The following is a 22,499-nucleotide window of genomic DNA, read 5'->3' as shown; positions in this document are numbered from 1 at the left end:
GGAAATGAATAAAGAGGAAAGCCTTTTCAGCAATAACCAAACCCAGACATCATGTTCTCTTCCAGTCTAATACGATTTCAGACATTCTTAATCCAAATAATTTTTGAAGAACCTGGGAAAAAAAAAAAAATAAATAAATAAAAAAAAAAAATAAAAAAAAAAAATATATATATATATATATATATATATATATATATATATATATATATATATATATATATTAGGGCTGGGCAACGATTAAAATTTTTAATCATGATTAATCGCATTGTATGCGCAAACTCCAAGAATGAATTCAAAAGTAGTGTAAAGAGCACTTTTATTTTAATGTTCTGCTGCCATATGAACAAAAGTGTTGTAACATTTGTAGCACTTATTTTATACTGGATATTTTCAACCCATCTATTGAATTTAGTGCACTAGTTGATCTTTTCTTCATAAGAGAACAGCAAGCACTGCAGCCAAAATATGGCCTTTTTTGACCTGCTGTATATTAGCCAGTCCCTAAGCTTGATGTATCATGAAACTGTTGACCTTTTGGGTTTTGTGGTTTTTATTTTATTATTACAATTAAATAATAATAATAATAATAATAATAATAATAATAATAATAATGTTATGTTCAGTGTTTTTTCGCTAATCCACCTCTTATATATTTCAATCCTTATGTAATTTTGTCTGTGTTGTGTGCACCTGCCTGTTGCTTTAATCCTATAAATTTCCCAGGTCAGGTATATGGCATTTTTTTTAAATAATATTTTTATTCCCCTGTTTCCTAAGACGTTACATCAACAGTGTTATTCCAAAAAAAAAAAAAAAAAACACTGAACCAAAACCATTATATTTGATGACCTCAAGCATCACTGATTCCTAGAATTTCAACATCTTTTCATTTCCTGCCTCTCCTGCTTCACCTTTTCCTTCTTCCAGGCATCTCAGTCATTTCTGATCGCAGCGCTCATCACTACTTCCTGTCAGTCTCCTTTGCCAACCAAGGTTTAGTTGGTAAGCCATTAAGTCCATTCTTAACAATAATAGACACTGTGTGAAACTTTAACAGCTAGGCTTCCAGTCCTTACAGATAACAGTAGTTTCTGGACATAATGCCGTTCCATGAATACACTTTCCCTGCCACCATCATGCATCCAGCCATTATGTGCATTTGGCGTGGATTCAAAGAGGTGTTGCAGAATGCAGATTCATGATATACATCCCCTGTTCCCCCACAGCCAAAAGCTGCTTTACTAGACTGAGATTAGGTGAGTGCATAGGTCAATGAAATACAGTGATCTCATTGTCCCAGGATGGGGCCATCAGAAGATGTTTTCATACTGCGGCCATAAAGGGATGGACATGTCAGCAACAAAACCCAGCGTGGCTCATTCCATTTCAACAATACTCTATTGTTACGAAGGGAACATGCAGAAACCCTGAAAGGCAAGTGAAAAAAAAACAAATTTTCTAAGTCTGACCAAATTGTCTTTTTTCACAACTTTAGGAGTCATTTACATGTAAAACAAATTCTCAGTTAACACTTTTTTTTCCTCAACCAACGCATTGAACAAAAAAACTAATCTTGGTTTATTTTTATACGTTTTTTTAATAGACACGTTGGTTCAGGTAAATAAAACTCTTACTTATTTTTCCCCAATTATCTTTTATTAGGGTGGTGTATAAATCTAAAATGAAATAAATACATAAAATATGGATCCTTTAATTTTCTAATACTTGGCTGGTGATTTACTGTACGTCTTTCTAATTTGTTGTGACAAGTTATGATAAGGATGTATTGACAGCAAGTTTTAGGTCATTTGCAAGATACAGTCTAGGTCGCAAGAAAGGGCAGTCTGACAATTTAAAATTTATAAATGACTAAATATTCATTAAATAAATAACCATAAAATAATCACACAAATAATTAAATGTAAGCAGTAATTAAGTTATTGCCTTTTAAATGTAAATCTCTTTTAGCTTATTTATTTATTCCTCTTTTTAACAATCACCTTTTATATTTATTGAGCATATATTTATTTCTGCATTTATTTCTATATTTATTTTTGATGATGTCAGAGTTGCGCCTCCATAGTTATGGTGGGCAATTGTCCTTTGTCCTATAAATATCCTTGATCACAACTGTAGCTAATTCTACACCGTAGATGAATATACATGTTTAATATGATAAGATATCATGGCTAACAAATACTCAGTTTATGTGCCTTTAATGTATTTTATTTAACTTTAAAAACAATCTCACTTAGGCCTAGTCCACACGTAGCCGGATATCTTGTAAAACGGATACATTTCCATGCGGTTATGCCTTTCATTCACACGTAAACGCCGTTTTACATCCCTAAAACGTGTGAAGAGGAGATTTCTAAAAACTCAGTTTTTGAGCCTGTGTGTGTACATGACAAGACTGAGTTTTAAGGTCTGGCGCATAATGGCGTTGACGTCACAAGTGCGGCCACTGCTATAGACTTGGCCATACAGTAGAGTAACGAATTGATGCTATCAAAAGACTGATTTCTACGTTGTTGTTGTTGTTGTGACTGGCTGTTAAAATAAATCTAATCAATGTTAAACTAGACAAATTCACTAACCTACAGCGTGTTTCGTCGTTTATTACCAACTGACATTACAATCTTGTGTGTATGATGTTATTTTTAAAAACAATGTGGGGTAGATATTCGTTTTTTTAAATACCTGGCTACATGTGTACAAGGCCTTAGAACATAGGACATTGGAAACCAGGCCTTTATCAATTTAAACTCAGTAGTTAGTGAGGGCCTGAGATTTTAATCCTGTGCCTCTAGGGGCAGCACGAAGTAATTACAAGAGCACTGGAAAAACAAGCCTCTCCGTTTTTTTCACTTGTCTTTTAGAATAGAACAAAAAAAAGGCATTTTTCTGAAGAAAAAACTAAATTAGAAATATTTTAAAAAATATAATTTATTGTTACTTGCAGACAACTTCTAAAGTTGTAACAAAAACAATTTGGTCAGACTTGACCAAATGAGTCTATAAATAACTTTTTTTTTCACTGCCTTTCAGGACCTCTATAGACACCAGAGTATGCAAGTATAACATCAGCAGCAGCCTGAACGGATAGTACGAGGCCAGATGGATGCCTGGTATCATGCTGCCGATGCCAAAAATTTGACCTGACCATCTGATCGTTGACTTATTGGACCAGCTATTGTTGTTTTTAAATCGCTCAGTTTTGACAAAACTACGTGTATGTAGACATTTCCTACTTCAAGTTTTGAAGTGTTGTCTGTTTATAGAAGGCATTATTCACTTTTTAGTTTCAACCATTGAATATAAAAGCTAGCCGTCCGAGTTTTTTTTTCCTGAGTTTGAAATGTGACCATCACATGAACCAATATCTCAACCTTTAATCCACTTTAATCCATTTCGTAGGTGTTTAAAATTACCTTAATCCTATGAATGCTGACAACTGTCTCCGACAACTTTTCAATGGCGAGAGGGAAGAACAGAGTGACCGTGAGCTTAATAGTACCATAAAGGGACACGGTGACAAACACACTGCTGGCTGTGATAGTGTTTCCCAGCAGAGCGTAGACAGTGAAGGTGACAAAAACAGTGATCTTGCTGCTGGCGAAGAAGGAAGCCATGTTGAGACCTCGTAGGTAGGAGCTCTTCATTATCTGGTGGATTTCTTTCCTGGAAGTAATGGACAACATTGTGTGAGAGCGTCTGAAGCGAAGGCTACAAAAAGCTGGCAGAAAAGCAACACAAATAATGATACTGCTAAACATTAAGTCACAAATTGGGATGGTATAAACCGGCATGCAAGAAGCACAAGTGGAAAAAAGCCATTTTAAATTTTTATTTTAAACACGGATCTCCCATTTATGGTCTGTTGATTTAAGAGGGGGGAAAGGGCAAAAAGTACACCAATAGTTCAATATTCAGCTATTTTATGTTTCCCAAGAAGTCACATCAGATCATTTGAGATGTTGAAGCAGAAAATTGCTCAACACGAAACTGTCTAATCATCCGTCCAACCTTCGAGCTAGGGTAGCCCACCACAGGCCTGGTTATTGGAGTTTAAAACATCCCATAATGGTCTGGGAAATGCTACAATTTTCCATCTTCTATTAAGGCTAGATGTCACAATCAAAAGCCAGCCATGAGATCAGGACAAAAAGTCTGCACATTTCAAAGATAGGTTTGTAGCAAAGCACAGATCCAAGTAAAGATGACCCGCCCCCCCTTCTCTAGAGCATTACAAGGTCCAAAGAGGACTGTGGCCTCCAATCTCACAAACAGAACAAACAGATTACATCTAGTCAATACGCTGTACTTTGTTGTTGAGTACAAAGCAACTATAGAGTTCATTTTCCAGGAGATTAATTAATCTGATAGCATTAACCTGAAAATTTGCAGCGATGGACACTGAAGACATAGCAGAGGGTTATATAGCAGAGTGCTTGGAGGTGTTTTTCCTTTACCTTGAGTTTTTTTCTCAAGTTACAACCATTGACTTAATTATTATGTGCTTTTTTTGTTTTTCAAACACTTTTACTTCTCTTCCTCTCTTTTTCTGTTGAATTTCTCCCAATATGTTCAATGTAAGGCATTAGCATAGACAAAAATCAACATGAAATAACTGCCTTTTACATGCCATAAACATAAGAAAAAACAAAAGGTGAAAAGGGAGCTAACAGGATAACACACCCAACCCACCCCTCTGTCTATCCTATCACAGTAGGTGCTGTTTAGTTATGGTAAAACTAAACTTCATATAATATACTAACTGCCCTCTCTGTCATAAAAGAGATCAAAGTCCACCAATATGTTATCAAGCATGTAACAAAGAGGTATACGGAGGATGAAGGATACATGTAATATACGGTAGGGAGATATTCAATTCAATTTCATTCATATAGCGCCTATTCACAGCACATGTCATCTCAAGGCCCTTTACAAAGTCAAATTCAATCAGATTATACAGATTGGTCAAAAAGTTTCCTATCTAAGGAAACCCAGTAGATTGCGTCGAGTCTTGATAAGCAGCATTCACTCCTCATGAAAGAGCGTAGAGCCACATATGGAGTATCATAAGACGATCCGGGTATCTGTATTGCTCAAAATAGTGTTTCCTTTTATGCAGTCCAGTCTGTATATTATTACAGAGGCAGTACATAGAAAAACCGAATAAAGGGGTGGGAATATAAAAAAGTGTAAACTTCTTTCGTCTCCTTTTTTCAAACATGTAGCTAAAACGACTTGATTTAATCATACCTTTGCTAAGACATTTTATTTTTTTATTCTTTTGTTTGTTTTTTGACATCCCTTTGTGATAAATATGAAGAATAAAAATAAATCCTCTCCAAATGGAGGATATCAGTCAGTATTGTGATCAAAAGCTGGTACTTCCTTATCCCAGGGCAACAGGATGAGTTTCTTGGACAGAGGTCAGAGGACAGTATGTAGAGTTTGCTGTGAACTCGTCAGGGTGACACAATGTCCCCCAAACATCTACTATAACCAGAGGGGCATCTGGACCGAGTTCAAGTATGAGAACCTTTGAAAAGAATGAAAATATTACATCCCTAAATCCCTGCTGCCTGGAGCACAGAACATACATCACATAGCGCCGACACATCTGGAAATATTTTATGTGAATCTACGTTTGAATGATGTTCCTAAAGAAAATATTTTAGCTGGATCAGATGGTGTCTAGCATTAAGGGAACACAAATCAACACATTTCAGAATTTATTCCCCAAATGTCACCGTTTATTCCCATTCCCAATCCTTCATTGCGCTATCCATGTTTACATTGCACGTTTTCGTAATACATCACAGATAAATGAGATTGCAAGGCTTTTTGTGATAGAGTCTGTGAGACAGGGGGTGCATAGTATGGTTGCGGTTTCAGAGTTGTCAAGGTGAGACTTGTCTAACCCGAAGGTATATAAAGAAAAATGCGTTAGTCCAGATTTCTCCTGGAGCTGCTGGAACGACACAAACACACAAACTAGATGTATAACATATAATACAATCCCAATTCTTTCCATCCGTAAAAGGCCATATCCACTGCATACTAAGGCTAGAGTTCTGAGTTTGAAATGTTAATTTCCAGACCTGAATAGTATCATATTTACCCGGACTGTAACTGTAAAATCATTTCCAGAGACCAACACGGTAAATGAAAGTAGCCTCGGTTGAATAAGGGAGACAGTAGAAGTCTTGTCTAACCAACAATAAAAACAATCTATGTATAAATGGTGTCTCATCCAAGCTTTCCCTATTTATCCTAAGAAGGTGCTAAATATCCGCAAGAACAACTACCAGTCTTTACACATCAAGAGATTGACGTTTTTGTCCATTCTTATTTGTAAAATAATACTGAGCTCAATCAGGCTGGATGGATGCAGAGCCTCCATCAGCATCTTTTTGACAGGTTCTCCACCAATTTAATGTAGGTGTGGATTATGAACACTTCAAACAGCAGAATATGATTCATCTAAGCATCTACGGTAGCTCTCGATGTACGCTTTTAGTCAATATTGCTGGAAGATGAACTTCCACCACCAGTCTTTTGCAGCCTCCAACTGTGCTCTATCTTTCCATTAAGAAATGAATTCCCACAGCATGACACCGTTACCACTATGTTTCTCCATGGGTTTTGCATTTTATGCAGATGGCCAGTTTTTTGTTGTTGTTTTCTGTGTCATGCTTACCAATTTGGGATGTAAGACAAAAAGTAAGATTATCTGACCAGGGCTTCATCTTCTACATGTCTGCAGCTCCTCCAGAGTCGCCATAGGGATCTGGGCTGCATCGCAGATTAATGTCGTCATTGCGAGGTACTAAGAAGCTTGGAATATTGTTTTAGAAATTGGACTTATTCTAAGCGTCTTCACAACTTTGTCCAGACGTGTCGGCTGTGCTTCTTGGCCTTCATAATGCTGTTTTTCACTGATGTTCTCTCTCTTTACTTATACCTATGCTTATTTTATGTTACTATAGTTTGACATCTTACTCTTTGTAGTTTGAAATGTGCTCCATAAATAAAAATGTTTCTAAACTATGCACCTTTTTCTTCCAGGTCACAATTGTTCATTATATTTTTTCCACATTACATTGAACCCCCATGAAATACATTAAAACATGGCTGGACAATAAAACTATTTAAGCTAATTAAAGATTAAAGGATCTAGACCACAAAAATATTGACAAGGTACACACTATGCTCTTTCAGATACATACATTTAGTTGTTTTTCACCTTTTTCTGCCACTAATAAAAATTACTATAAACTAAGTTAAAACTATGCTGGTGAAGATTCTCAGTCATCCAGGTCATGATCATTCCAAAAAAAGTTAAAAAAACAAAACAACTGGACTTTTTTCCGAAGTTTGAAGACGTTTTACATCCCATCCAGAAAGCTTTCTCAACTCAAATGCATGTAATGGATGTCATTTGAATTGAGAAAGCTTTCTGGATGGGAAGCAAAACGTCTTAAAACTTCGGAAAAAAGTCCAGTTTTTTTGGTTTTTAACTTTTTTTGGAATGAGTTAAAACTAATTTAGCCAGGATGAAATAATTACCATGTTAGTGGTACAGTATATGAATCAAATCAGAATTTGAGTTTGGTTTCACATGCTAACAGTGTGCAGAAATGAAGTAGAAATGTAAATTTTTGAATAAAAACAAAGGATTAAAAGGAACAGTATGTGAATTTACGATATGTGTCTGCACAGCCATTTTTAATACAAGTAAAAGAAAAAATAAGTGTCGGGTTGTGGTCGGGCAAATATGCAGCAGACCAGTCAGGCTGTGAGGAGTTCATTGTGTTCCTCAGAGAGACAGCCTGGGGGAACAAGCCGTCTCTGCTGCAGACTGTTTTAGAAAACAGCGCTCTGTATATTTATCCATAGGAGACTTTAGCTCTCAACTTTGCAATATATTAAATGTCAAGTTTGCTTGACACGAGTTTGCAAAATAGTGCCAAGTCATTACGACATAATTAGAAACTCTTTGCCCTGAGTTATGAAATGTGTTTTTCTTTCTTAAAGAGCTAGGTTGTTAAGGAGAAGAATCATGATAAATCGTGACGGTGAATTATTTTAGAGAGGTTTGATCATTTTATCCACCCCGATAAGGGAGTGTGGGGTTTTAGCGTGAGAAAATGTCCCAGTGACTAAAAAATTAGTTGAATTTTTTTAAATACCATTTTCAACATATTTCCCAGGTAAATGTTCATAATATTCTACCCTGCTGAGGACTGCACTGGATTCAACATATGAAACTAACATAAGTACATAAGTAAGCCAAGAAGTGAACCTACAATAAGTCAGCTGCTGTAGCCTCACAACAAAACCATAAAAAAAATCATGGTGTCACACGCTACTCAGCTAATTAACTCAAAACATCAGCAAAGGTTTAGTGAGCCTCTAAACGGTCTCAGTCTGGGTCAGTTAGCGACACAATCATGAGGAAGAGTGCTGACTGGACAGATGTCCAGAAGACAGTCATGGACGTCCTTCACAAGGAGGGGAAGCCACAAAAGGACATTGCTAAAGAAGCTGGTTGTTCATAGTATACTGTGTAGAAAGTTGAGTGGAAGGAAAAAATGTGTTTGCAAAGGATGACTCCTACACATGGGCTACAAATGTTGCATTCCTCATGTCAAGCCAGTCTTGAACAAGAGACAACATTGGAAGTGCCTTATCTAGGTTAAGGACAAAAGGAACTGCTCAATGGTCCAAAGTCCTGTTTTCAGACGAAAGTAAATTCTGCATTTCATTTGGAAATCAAGGTCCTAGAGTCTGGAGGAAGCGTGGAGAGGCACGGAGTCCATGTTGCTTGAGTCCAGTGTGAAGTTTCCACAGTCAGGGATGGTTTGGAGTGCCATGTTATCTGCTGGTTCTGGTCCACTGGGTTTTCTTCCACAGTCAATGCAGCCATCTACCAGGAAATTTAAGAGCACTTCATGCTTCCGTCTGCAGACAAGCCATGTGGAGATGGTGATTTTATTTTTCAGCAGGATTTGGTACCGGGCCACACTGCCAAAGGTACCAAAAGCTGGTTTAATGATCAAGGTGTTCCAGTGTTTGATTGGCCAGCAAAATAGCCTGACCTGAACCTCTTAGAGAATCTAGGGATGACAGTCAAGAGAGACACCAGACCCAACAAAGCAGATGAATTGAAGGCAGCTATCAAAGCATCCTGGGCTTCCTGAACACCTCAGCAGAACCACTGGCACCAGCCTCCATGCCACGCTGAATTGATGCAGAAATGCATGCAAGAGGAGGGCCGAGCAAGTACTGAGTGCATAGAAATTAACATACGTTTCAGGTGCCTGACATTTCAACAAATTACATCCCAAAATCACAAATTTCAAGAATCGCTTCGATTCCGATTCTCAAAATTTAGAATTGATCCTTTTCTATCCGATCCGATCTCAAATTGGATTACTGGTACTAAAAATAATTTTTTAGCTGTTCCCTGAATTACTTGACTGTGGGGTTATGCAGCATATTGATACTAGTACTATATTAACATTAAAAATTCACCACAAGGAGTGGAGTGTGAGCCAGAAATGCAAGCTCACACATTTAAATTAATAGTGGAAAATGCAATCAAAAATTATTCGATCTATAGAAATTAAAATCAATTCAGAACTTTAACACAGCCCTTATGGGAAAGATGGTCAGACATACATAATCTAAATCCATACCTAAATCCAAAAGACAATACAGGGGGAAAAAGACTTTAAAATAGATGTTAACAGAGCTCTACATCAAGTCTAATAGAGGCTGAGATGTGTTGCAAGGAAGGTTGGACAAATATTTCAGTGTCTGAAAGTCCAAAGCTGGTAGAAACACTTAGTAGCAAACTATCCTTTTACTTTATAATTATGCATTTACATTAATTGAGCCGGTTTAAAGCATACAATTCTAATAAAATCAACTGAAGCTTGTGCTTGTTTATAAACTGAAGCCATTTCAACCTAGCTTAAACCACTCTGAACCACAACACCCAGATGAGGCGTTCATGCAACATCTTCACAAGACTGCAGACATTTTGGGACCAAAACAAATCCCGTACTTCTTAAAGCTGATGACTGATTTTAATCTGAGTCTACAGCTCATATAACACGTAAAAGTTTTTAACTCAGGCTGTTCATCTAGATGGATGCAGAGCCTCCATCTAGAACCTTCAAATACATATTACACTCAACGGTGAAAAACAACAAAATATGTTATTCTTCCTGGACTAAGAAATCATTTCCCAGTAATAAAGTTCATTTTGTTCCACTATTGTCTAATTTGGATTATGTGTTGTCATTAGAAAGTTTAAATAAAGGGATTTCAAATCATTTAGGCGAACTTTTGCGTGGAGGGATTGGAGACACTGAGGTAAAAAGGAGGAAAAGCCTTTTTAACTCCTCTGTGGAAAAGCTGAACCATAACCTCTATGAAAAGTGCCAAAGCTGGTCCGTTCACTGCAAACTATGAAGTTGATCCTTACCCACGGACCTCGGTGATCAGGGCTGAAAGTGGTTTCTCCCAGGCGTACATCTTGATTATCCTGATGCCAGACACCACTTCGCTCATGATACGGATTCTGCTGTCAGTCAGGACAGCCGTTTTGCTCCTGCAAAGAGCACGCTCTTTAGGTTCCTAACAATAGGGGGCCTTTTTCATTGCTAACTTCAACAGCAACAAAAAAATATTTTTTAATAACCTTGCATAGGAAACTTGATTATGTTGTATGCGTCTTGTAATGTGACATAAGAGTAAGAATAATTTGGCAAAGGACTATAAACCACACTTCATAGCCAGGAAGGACGCTTTCGTTTCTCACCTGAAGATGCCAAACAGTTTTCCAAACCACGTCTGCACGGGCATCATGAGGGCAATAACAGCCACACCAGTCAGACACGAAGGGCCGATTTCCTTCCAGAGGAAAACGATGATGACCAAAGCTTGCAGCGGTCCGACCCACAGGTAGTGCAGATTCAGTATGATCTACAGAGACGGAAAAAAATACTCATAACCTCGCACCAAATTTATTTAGGAATACTTTGGGCTCTCCTTACCGTACCTCATCGAAACGATTTACATCATTCGACAGAAGGTTCACTATTTGCCCGGTGGTCGTTTGTCCCATAGCCTCACTGCTGAGACGTAGAGCCTGGTGAGAGAAATGTTCCCTTCTGGTGACGGCAACTGGAACACTTTAACACCCCAATAATAACCGAGACGTCTGAAACTCTGTATTTCTGTTCTAAATCTCCCAAATAGCCGACTGACCTTCTTGTAGATCATATGACACATGGCCACCCGGATCCTCATGCCAATTCTGATCACTTGATAGTAGTAAAGATGTTGGAGGATCGTCAGGCCAAAGGTGGAGACGGACATGGCGGCAGCATAACCGTACGCCATGTAAAGACTAGCAGTGTCTTCCTGCCGGTAGTTCTCAAAGAACTCGATTATTTTGCCCAAAAGAAGAGGCTGGACAACTTTGATGGCTTCCTTTAAGACAAAGACAGTGAGGATTAGTTCTGAGTAAAACAGGCAACCATTTGAAAATACATTCCCAACCGACAGGGCAAAACATTAGCTTGGTATTGTTTTGAAGAATTAATATATTCAGGAAAGATTAACAGAATCTTATTACCATCATCATCAACAACAATAATAGTATTTTTCCAACTTACTGGACAGAAAGTTACAGAGCTGCAGGTTTTCCTATTTTATTTGTTTTTTTGTCACGCTTCAATGTTTCAGATTAAACAAATTTAAATAGCAGACAACGCTAAGCACCAAGACAAAATATGGTTTTCAAATTGTGATTTATTTCAAGACGAAAACTACAGTTAGGCCCAGAAATATTTGGACAGTGACAAGTTTTGTTAATGAAAACATATTAAGGATACAATTATATAATCAAGATGGACTTAAAGTCCAGACTCTCAGTTGTAATTTGAGAGTATTCATATCAAAGTTGGAGCAAGGGTTTAGGAATTACAGCTCTTTAATACGTAGCTGCCTGTTTTTCAAGGGACCAAAAGTAATTGGACAATTGACTCAGAAGACTGCAAAATAAATAACAAGGCTGGATGAGCTCTTCCCTCGTTAACCTGTAATCAATTAAGCAATTAAAAGGTCCGGAGGTGAGGCATTTGCGTTTGGAAGCTGTTGCTGGGAACACAACATGCAGTCAAAGGAGCTCTCAGTGAAGGTGAAACAGACCATCCTGAGGCTGAAAATAGAAAAAATCCATCAGAGATATAGCAGAAATGTTAGGAAGGGCCAGAACAACAGTTTGGTATATAATGAGGAAAAAAGACAGCACTGGTGAGCTTGTGAACTCTGAGGCCTGGACGTCCATGGAGGACAACAGCGGTGGATGTTCACAGAATCCTTTCCATGGTGAAGAAAAACCCTTCATAACATCCACTCAAGTGAACAAGACTCTCCAGGAAGTAGTATCTGTATCTAAGTCTACCATAAGAAGACTTCATGAGAGTAAATATGAAGGATTCATCACAAGGTGCAAATCATTAACCAGCCTCAACAATAGAAAGGCCAGAATTGACTTTGCCAAAAAACACCTGAAGAAGTCGGCCCAGTTCTGGAACAGCGTTCTTTGGACAGATGAGACAAAGATGAGCCTGTACCAGAATGACGGGAAGAAGAAAGTTTGAAGAATTGGAACAGCTCATGATCCAAAGCACAGCACATCTTATGTAAAACATGGTGGAGGCAGTGTGATGGCATGGGCATGCATGGCTTCCAGTGGGTCACTTGTGTTTATTAATGATGTGACGAAAGACAGAAGCAGCCAGATGAATTCTGAAGTGTATAGGGATAAACTGCTCAGATTCAGCCAAATGCACCAAAGTTGATTGGACGGAGCTTCAAAGTACAGATGGAAAGTAATACTGCAAAAGCAAGTATTACTGTCCAGTATTACAGATGGACAGTAATACTGTGGTGGCAAGAGTTTTTATAAAACAAAGAAATTGAATATTCTGCAATGGCCGAGTCAATCACCAGACCTCAGCCCAATCAAGCATGCAGTTAATTTGCTCAAGACAAAACTTAAGGCAGAAAGACCCACAAACAGCAGCAGTAAAGACTTGGCAAAGCATCACTAAGGAGGAAACCCAATGTTTGGTGATGTCCATGGGATTCAGACATCGGGCAGCCATTGCCTGCAAAGGATTCTCAACAAAATATTGAAAAGTAACATTTTACTAAAGGTTATGTTTATTTATTCAATTACTTTTGAACCCCTGAAATGAGGAGTGCTTGTATAAAAATAGCTACAATTGCAACAGATGTTTAATTATATATTTTTGTCAAGTCTGCAGTTTTTTTTGTTTTGTTTTTTCAAATCCAATGTGCTGGCATGCAGAGCCCAAATCATTAAGATTGTGTCGCTGTCCAAAGATTTATGGGCCTAACTGTAAACTAATGATCTCCAATAGGCAGTGCAGGGATATTCCTGCAGGCAGGGAAGCTAATCTCCCTTTTATTTCTCTTTAAACTTGATGCTCTTTTCTTTTACCATACATGTCTTAAAACGCAATCTGCCCCGTTCTTAAAATTGTTTGAGGTATTTTGACTGGAAGGCATTGAAAATAATAGAGCATACAGCAAAGAAAGTTTATTTTGATTGACTCTTACACCGAGCTCAAAGTCAAAAAAGGGAACTACTTTCCTTTCTTTGAAGATCCGACCTTATGCTGGAGATTAGGCGCCCATAATTAGTCAAATAATAACTAATCCTGATGCGAGGTAATCCCCAGCTATATAATGGACTCATTATCCCACTTCCACTTATATTTATCTTTTAGCTGTTTTGATGGATTAAAGTTGAATGATAGCACTAGAGTTTTATTAATAATATTGTTTCTAACCAGAATAAAAGCCTCTTTCTTTGAACATAGTCATCAGTATTGGAACCGTTTGATTAGGTTGAGTTAAAACCATCAAAAGATCATGAGCGAACAGGGACAGTTTTTGCTCTCCTCTAATGGTTTTTACTCCTTTTATGTCATGCCTCTGTCGAATCCACTGGCTTCAAAGAATAATATTGATAGATATTATGATAGATAGAACACCACCTTGTCTAAAGATACACAGCCTTATAGTATTACTGAGAATGGGACAATGAGTACCTCTTCCAAGTTTTTAATAATTTCTCTCTCATTCTATTTTCCTCATCTATGTCTCCGAAGAGCTTAGGAAAAGCACCATCAAGCACAATCAAGTGCTGCAGAAACTTCTTAGTCATCCATTTATTTAAGTCAGGAGTGTGGCAGCAAAGAGTAGCTAAAACGTGCAGAACAGGGGTGCCTGAGGACCAGGGTTGGGAACCACAGTTTTATTACAATTACAGCCTGACTGGAAGTATCTCTGTTTTTGTTCATTGTTAATCAGATTCCATAAAACGACACTAAATCTTGCAGACAAGACACGTCTATGAAAGATTATTTTTATTAAGGTAATTAACAACTGAATAGTATAATTAATTTGCTTTTTCTCATTCAAACTGAGTTGCATCGGCTGGCTAGTAGTGTATAGAGATGCCAAACATATCAGCCATATGTTAAAGGATTAGAAATCATTTTTAAGGCTTTGGAATCCAGCAAACCACAATGGAAGCCATTATCCAAAAATGAAAAAAAATATATATAAGAGTTGTGAACCTTCCCAGAAGAGGCAGACCAACCAAATTACTACAACAGCACGACTCCTCCAGGAAGTCACCAAAGAACCCAGAGCAATATCTGTAGCTTTGCAGACCGCACTTGCCTCAGTTAAGGTCAGGCTTCATGTTTAAAAAATAAGAGAGACTGGGAGAAAATGCATGGATGGGAGGGATCCATGGCTAAATCCTATCCCCAACACTTTTGGGGGAGTATTTTGTGGGCTGACAAGACAAAAGCAGACTTTTTGGAAGGTGTCTGCTCAGTTACATCTGGTGTAAAACTGACAATACCACCTCAAACATTTAAGTGTGATTGTTGTCCGCCTGCTTAATAAGCTATAACTCAACAATACATAAAGAACACATGACAATAAACAGCAGAACTGACGATACTTGTACGCATGTGAATAGTTCAAATTCCTATCACCGTGCACCATAATTTGGCCACCTTAAGTCAACCTGAGAAAATAGAGAGAGCTGTTTTAAAGTCCTGGTTCTGCAGCATAACCAGACGGAGCTTGAGCTTAAGGTTACTAAATAAGGGGCAGATGTTCTACTTCTAGATAATGTGTTGGAGATGAGAATTCATGGGTCCATTAGTCACTTCAGGTCATCCATTTCTTAAAGCAGCTAAGTAAACCCAGATCATCATACTACCACCACCAAGTTTGACTTTTGTTCTGAAATGTAAAATAAATCAATCAAACTTGTCCTGATAACACTCAAGTCAATCTTTGATTTAGACTAGGGATGCACGATATATCGGCATTAACATTGGTATCGGTATTTTTTAACATAACGGTATCGGTCCGATGAGTAAAACGGGGCCGATATTAACAACCGATGTGGATTTCCATCTAGTTTCCCTTTGTGTCTCTGTTTCAGGAGAGGGAGGGGAGGGGGTTGGTCGTGTGTTTTTTGTTAGGTCATGTAAAAGTGACAGTGATGCATGGCAGCCAGGATTGTGGGGGTTTTAAATGAAACAGGAATGCAACGTCAGCAATGTGGTCGTTTTTCACAGTGTCGAAAGAAGACAAACGACCAGGCTATAACTCAAATTCAAAAATACAGTTAGCATAGTCTTCAGTCGGTGCACAACCATCACAGAAACGTAGATGTGTGTGTACACACATTGGTGAATGTCCGTTATCGGAATAATAACATCGGATATCGATATCAGCCCAAACTGTCAAATCAGTGCATCCCTGATCTAGCCATATAAAATACATGTCCAACCTTAACCAAAGCCCAGAACTGAATAATTTATTAGGAAAAAACAAAGAACCCTCAGAACATACCAGGGAAAATACATACACCCCAGCCAGTGCATAGGATTTTCCATACGCCTTTATGAGAACCCTGGACAGTTTTGGATCCCGCAGTTCCTTTGCAGCTCTTCTTTCTTCATGGGCCCAAACTCTAAAAGAAAAGACATGGATTTGTTGTTTATTAAAACAAAAATGCCACCAACAACCTCAGCGTGTTGATGTGGTTTTTTTTTGGAAAGTAAATGATGGTGGAAATAAATCCCAGTTGCAACCAAACAGTCGCTTAGCTCCCAGTTCTAAGTCCCAATGAAGATGCAGCAACAGTAAACCTGGTAAATGTTTAGTTGAAGCAGACGTGCCTTCAGCTCACATACCAACATACAGTATCACGTCTACTTAAAACTGGGGAACGAGAAAATGTCAACATTCAGACTCCATAAACTAATTAGACCCTTATGATGACAATGCTTAATATAACTGTAGAATCTGTCTAGAGACAGGTCTCTTGAGCTCCTGTGACAACAGATTAATGATCTTGAGGTCTGGACTTTGACTGGACCATTGCAAAATCTGATTTTCCAGGCACCCTGCTGTTGAGTTGCTGTTGTCTATGGGGTCTTTGTGCTGATGAGTGACCCAGTTTCCGCTAAGCTTAAGCAGTCAGTCAGATGGCGTCCTATCCAGCTCTAGAATAATGTATCAAATACCAGAGCAGTTGACTCAAAAACAAATCTGACACATCAGCTGAGGCTTCTCAGCACAAAATATAGAAAGTCACATGACACTGGCTCTGTTTTAAGTCATTCACACAAGCACTGTATCCAGATGCACTGATACCCACAGGCTTATAAGGTTAAAAGCAGCTGAGCTGCTGTATGCATATTTAGCCCAAACACTTGCTTAAAAAAAAGCCCATATTACCAGCCTCAGAAGATGATTTTTGATAAAGTGACACTCTTTTATTACTTAGATCAAATGCATTGGGTCCACTTGTTGCCATTTCCTCCTGAGGTTTTTTCATTTGGTCTCCATGTGTGTACACTTCCACTTACCATTTCCTTGTGGTAAACATATTATTGAAAAGCCGTTCATTTCTCCTGATAAAGTATTTTTATGAGTTACGGAGATGATTCTAAGGGCTCACCTGTCCTCATATGAACAAAGCAAGAGCTGTTTCTACATTGGCAAAAGGTTTAACTTGTTCCCAGTGTTATTTGGACCTAGTATGGACTTGGAAGTACGATAAATCCACACTAGCCTGGGAAAGCCTAGGGGTGCCCAGGAATGAGCTAGGGAGTGTTTCAAGCACCAGGATTGCCAGGCACTCTGTCCTAGACCTGTTCCCAGGGGAACAGGTCTAGCAAAACATAATGGATGGACCCAAATTTCACAATGGCTTCAATGCCTTTTTAACCAGTTGACTTAAGAAATTAGAGCTTAGTCTATGAGCAACTTGTAGTAGACTATTCTCAATCATTGGCAGACGTTGTACAAACAACTGTGGCAGACAAGAAATACTCAAATGCATGAAGTAGCAAAGGAATGTAAATAAACCAACAAAAGCCAAGCATATCTGGCCTGATGTTTCTTAATGATAATGTTCCAAACGCCTTGTGGTGTGTTCAGACTTTGCAAAATTACATCATGCTGCCATGCTCCTCTCATTCTCATGGCCTCTCCTATAAACAAATAACAATTGTTCCGTTCTTTTTAATTGTTTTGCAAAGGACTATAACATGCCAAGTGAGGTCTGCAGACTTTGATGTGCACAGTAATTGCTGAGGTTTCCCTGAGCAGTGCACAGTCTCACCTCAGGGTGAACTCATGGCTATAGCCAATCCTGACAATACTTTCTCTGCTTAATTAGTGCATTAAGCCCTAGCCCTACCTTTCAGCTCGGCTCAGAGTACAAAGTCTTACTGACCAAAGATGTAGGTCAAAATGGAAGTACGAGAAATTCGACTCACTTTTGCCTACAAGCATCTCAAAATGTGTTTGTCAGAGACTTGGCCAGCTCTACAAAAATCCAGCGGTAGTATTACTCGCTAATGGCAGCGAGGAGGATTTAGAATATGGAGAGAAGTTGTTGCCAACATGCAAGTTTTTTAAGGAACTGTAAACCACATTTATAACTGATCTTTGCCTCAAGGCAAACAAGAAAATAAAAGTTTAAGTAAGACTCTTGACCAAACCCCAGACTAGAAAAGTAGGTAATGAAGCTCTCTTTCAACATTTACATTTTGTAACTTTACACGCAGTTCATTAGGACTTTAAGAGACAGGTCAACACAAAACTTAGGGGTAACTTAGGGTTATCGGAGAGAAGGGGCTGAATACAAATGTGTCTATAACTGGAGAAACCGTGACCCTGTACACTGTAGGTGAGACCTCTTCTTCACTGCAGAGTGAAACGCTCTGGTCGTGATATGTAAATAATTCAGTAGTAGACATCTGGAGAACACAAAACATTACAACCAATACAACAAAATGAGATCCAGGAGAATATAATCTCCAAATTTCCAGGTGTGGAAAAAAGTTTTGACACCCCCACATTTATCTGATTGCGCTTTGTTTACCCCGGCAGGGGCTTCAGTCAGATAAGTCCACTGATTTCCTATATTTAGGACAGATTTAAAATAAGCAAAGACAAAGAGGCGTTCCCATTTTAAAATCTGCTGCAGTGATGGTGTTTTAATTTAAACCAGTACAATGAGCTGCTTCTTATTTAACTATGTCACATGGCAGAAGAGGGCTTCATCTCACAGGGCATGACAACAGTAGTGTTTAACAGACTCCTATTATAAAAGAGTGCTTCAGGAAGCATGACATTTCTTTCAAAAGCACCACAGAGCTCAGCCCTTTGGCCTACTGAGAATCCGGTGCCGGCATCCGACTCATCTCTTCAACATGCGGGAAAAATGCTTTCGTAATTTCTGACTGGAAAAGAGTGCTGTTGCAAGCTTACTAACACGATTCCAGGGAAAAGGGATGCCGTAATCAAAGCTTTGCAGCTACAATGAAACACGGCAACATGCTTGTGGGTGGACGCTGTCTCGTTCAATTGTTGGGCTCTGTTCAGACTTGGGATTGACATGCTTTCTGACTGATACAGATACAACAGCTGTAAGCCACACAGCAGGCATGAAAATCCATCCTGACTGAAAAGATCTTAGAAGTTATTATAAGTTATCACTGCATAGGAAAACAATTATGTCACTTCAACAACGGGTCTATAGATGTCAACAGCAGAGATAGTCATTTAAGAGTGAAGAAAATATGGGAAGCTGGTCAAAAATAAATAAAAATGGAAGGAAACCAGTTAATGAGTTTTCCAAGATGCCAGTGGCAACATTAAAGAGGCTGCAGGATATTCTGCCAGGGAATGGTTGTGTACATGCGACAATAACCTCCGCTGTGCTCAATTTACTGTGAATTAGTAGAGTTGTTAGACAAAAACATTTTCCTCCAAAAAAAAAAAAAGCCAGGCTTAAAATCTCCCAAGACGGCCAAAACACATTAGAAGTAGGTTGATGATACGGGACTGTTTGGCACATGTGCCAATAATGTGTCTGAAACGCTTTCTGAAAAAGAGCGTAAAAAACTCCTTAGTCAAGACGTGGCCATGTTAAGGGACTGCTAAGGAATTGGAGTGACTCAACAGATACAATAGGTGCGCCCAGGAAGCATATTGGTTTAAGGGTTGCACACTTATGTAACTAGGTCGTTGCAATGTTTTATTTAGATTTTCCCTTCTGATCTCCAGGAACAAGTAGTGCCAGTTCTGGCAGGTTGCAGTCTTTATGGTTACGGGGTGCCAAGAAAGGCTGGAATTCACTTTCCACAATGAACCCATCTGAACCGCTCCAACCCACCTGTCTGTGTCCAACAGCAAAGTGAAAGCAGAGCAGTGACCTCAGCTGCTGTTTCAAAGTCCTTATATCAGCCATAAAACTATCCAAACGAATGGACTCATTTTCTATCAACGCCAGTCTGTCTGAAATCCCATATCTAGGATCATGTGAAATGCCTGAAACCAAACTACTAAGAAGCCTAATCGCCTCGAAGTCACTGCATTAGCTTACCTTTGCAGCTCCTCTCCGAGGCGTTCTGAGCGATCCTCTGGAAGAACGCTGTACATGTCATTCTGGTTGAGTCGCTGTTTGTGGCCCACGTGCAGCAGCGGGGTCAACCAGCTGAAACAGAACCACGATCGCAGGTGAGACATCCACGTCAATCCAGCAGATTAAAGGCAACACTGAAATCAATCTAGCCTTTTTTTTTTTTTTTTAGTAAACGGATCTAGATGAGATATGTCATGTCAGGCAAACTGCATATTATTAATGTGCATGTATGAGGGAAATACAATGTGTGCCCATCAGCTTGCATTGCAGATCATGAGGTTTTTTCCTACATATTTATCATTTGTTTTATAAAAACTCCAGCCACAAAGCCTAATCTTTGGTTTGCTCTCTCTCTTTTCTTTTTTAGGCATTCCTCCCAAACGACCAGTTGGCATGGAGATCTGTCTAATGATTGCTACAATTTTGTAATCCTAAAACGTTACTCTTTGCTGACGCTCTGCAACAGGCGACTCTGGAGAGTCGACTTCCAGCCCAGCGGCCCGTGACCAGCTCGTGGAAACCACAAGGCACAGATCACTTATTATACGTTTTCTAACCTCTGATCAAATTAAAAGGCCATCAGTTCATGACCTTAAGCTCAACCCAACTCGGGTTATGCAGCAAGACAATGATCCAAAGCACATGTGTGAGCCTGCTTTCGAGGGATAAAAAAAAAAAAAAAAAAAGGTTTTGGAGGGACATAGTTCAAGTCTGGAGTCCAATCAGATTAAATGCTGTGGCTTGGCTGTCAATCTAGACTTTACAGAATACTTTTCATACAATTAAATGCAATGCAAAGAGGTATTCCCAGAAATTAAAACAAGAAACCAGCAAGCATACTCGCCCCAATAAAACCTACATAAAAAGCTAAAGTAAATAAATGACTAATAATGAGACCACTATATTAAAATGTATGAATATGCTCAAAACCAACCAATGGAGTTGAACTATAAGGTATTCTGCAAAGCAGAACTTAATGTGGGTCATAAAGGCAAAGGGCGGCACAAGCTCTCTCTCTCTCTCTCTCTCTCTCTCTCTCTCTCTCTCTCTCTCTCTCTCTCTCTCTCTCTCTCTCTCTAATTTATCATCTTGCTTGACACTGAAACACTGAAAAATGAAATCCATAAGGAGGCACATGCTTTACCAGCACTGTTGTTAAACCTATATCTACCTAGACAAAATGTGCACAAACCCTAACAGCAATACATTTTTTAACTGTTTTAATAGAACTCTGATTCTATTAAGGGTTTTTTTAAACTTCTTTTTCTAAAAAATGCAGAAGCAGAAGTAATCTGCCCCTCTCCACGGCTCGTCCGCGAAAACAAACAAAAAAAACATGTGTTTTTGTTGATTTCCAGCGGTCGCTCTGTTACAGCTGATAATTGCAGGCGGTCCACTGACGGGATCGCTGCCCCCCTTTGGATCCATCAACACTCACCAGAGAAACAGCCTTGAAATGGGGTTGGCAGTCGCCAGCGGGTTACTCCTGCCTCCTTTCTCCGTGATCTCCATGGTCGGAATGGCATCAGTTCAGCCGGCCGCCGGCCTGTCAGTGAGGGCTGCGGTGACAGGACAGCCGGAGACTCAGCCAATAGGCAGCGCGGACGGCTCCAGCTGGTTTTTCTCGTTACAGAGTAGGGATCCGGTGTTCGTGTTTACACATTTCTGCTCATGTGACGCGGTTCCCACCAATGGCTGCGATCGCGAGGATCACATTCAGCAATGCTCGGTCGCAGTTGCGCCACGGCGTGGCTCAGAGTGCGAGAAGTTTCAGTCCGACCCGCGTTATTAGTCGTGCATTGACTGCGTTATAAACCACTCCGTGTGTTTACGGTAGCCTGTTCCCCCACAGCTGTGCTGCGTTTGAGGACCAAAATAGCTCGTGGAGTTTTCTCATCTATGTTATAACCTACACCTGCTTCACATATTAAAATATTATTAGTAGCCTGTTAGTTGCAGCTATTAGCAACAACTCATATTTCTGTGATGCATAGAACCTGACCTTGATAAATTTTAAATTAAATTGAAAAGTTAGCATAAACCAACACACTAGAAATGCCATTTTATAAGCTAAATGTAATTTAATTAGTATATATAAAATTGCAAATAAAGGCTCACTCATAATGTTAATTCATTGAACAGAAAATATTCACACCAATCCTTTAATAAGATAGCAAGGACAACCTACACTAGATTGTCGCACACTATCCGGAAGAGCATAAACGTAACGTGCGCATTCCCAGTATTTTGATTGGACAATCCGAGCTTGGGGCCAGAGGATTTGTGCTCCATGGCCATCTACTGAGAGCTTGTTGAGTATGCGCACTGCGATTTCAGATGTCTATTTTAACAAACGTTGGTGGGCTGGCCCCAATATGAAGACGCCTAGAGAGGATTTAGCCTACTAACC

General features: G+C 39.1%; 1 protein-coding gene across 1 annotated transcript in view; it reads right to left on the bottom strand.

Moving 5' to 3' along the window:
• Window positions 1-21,853, bottom strand: part of LOC105935473 (multidrug resistance-associated protein 4) — a 38,643-nt gene extending 16,790 nt beyond the window's left edge. The window contains exons 1-8 of the mRNA XM_012875865.3: window positions 21,528-21,853; window positions 20,051-20,161; window positions 16,000-16,120; window positions 11,290-11,514; window positions 11,081-11,170; window positions 10,841-11,004; window positions 10,505-10,630; window positions 3,432-3,681 (exon numbers count right to left, since the gene is read on the bottom strand). Coding sequence (XP_012731319.2) covers window positions 3,432-3,681; window positions 10,505-10,630; window positions 10,841-11,004; window positions 11,081-11,170; window positions 11,290-11,514; window positions 16,000-16,120; window positions 20,051-20,161; window positions 21,528-21,601 — 1,161 coding nt within the window. The 5' untranslated portion in view covers window positions 21,602-21,853. The remainder of the gene's footprint in view (window positions 1-3,431; window positions 3,682-10,504; window positions 10,631-10,840; window positions 11,005-11,080; window positions 11,171-11,289; window positions 11,515-15,999; window positions 16,121-20,050; window positions 20,162-21,527) is intronic.
• Window positions 21,854-22,499: the final 646 nt, after the last annotated feature.

Source organism: Fundulus heteroclitus, chromosome 24 (assembly GCF_011125445.2).
Source record: "Fundulus heteroclitus isolate FHET01 chromosome 24, MU-UCD_Fhet_4.1, whole genome shotgun sequence".
Classification (NCBI taxonomy): Eukaryota; Metazoa; Chordata; class Actinopteri; order Cyprinodontiformes; family Fundulidae; genus Fundulus; species Fundulus heteroclitus.
Note: the sequence above shows the minus strand (reverse complement) of the source record. Positions and strands in the feature narration are given on the sequence as shown.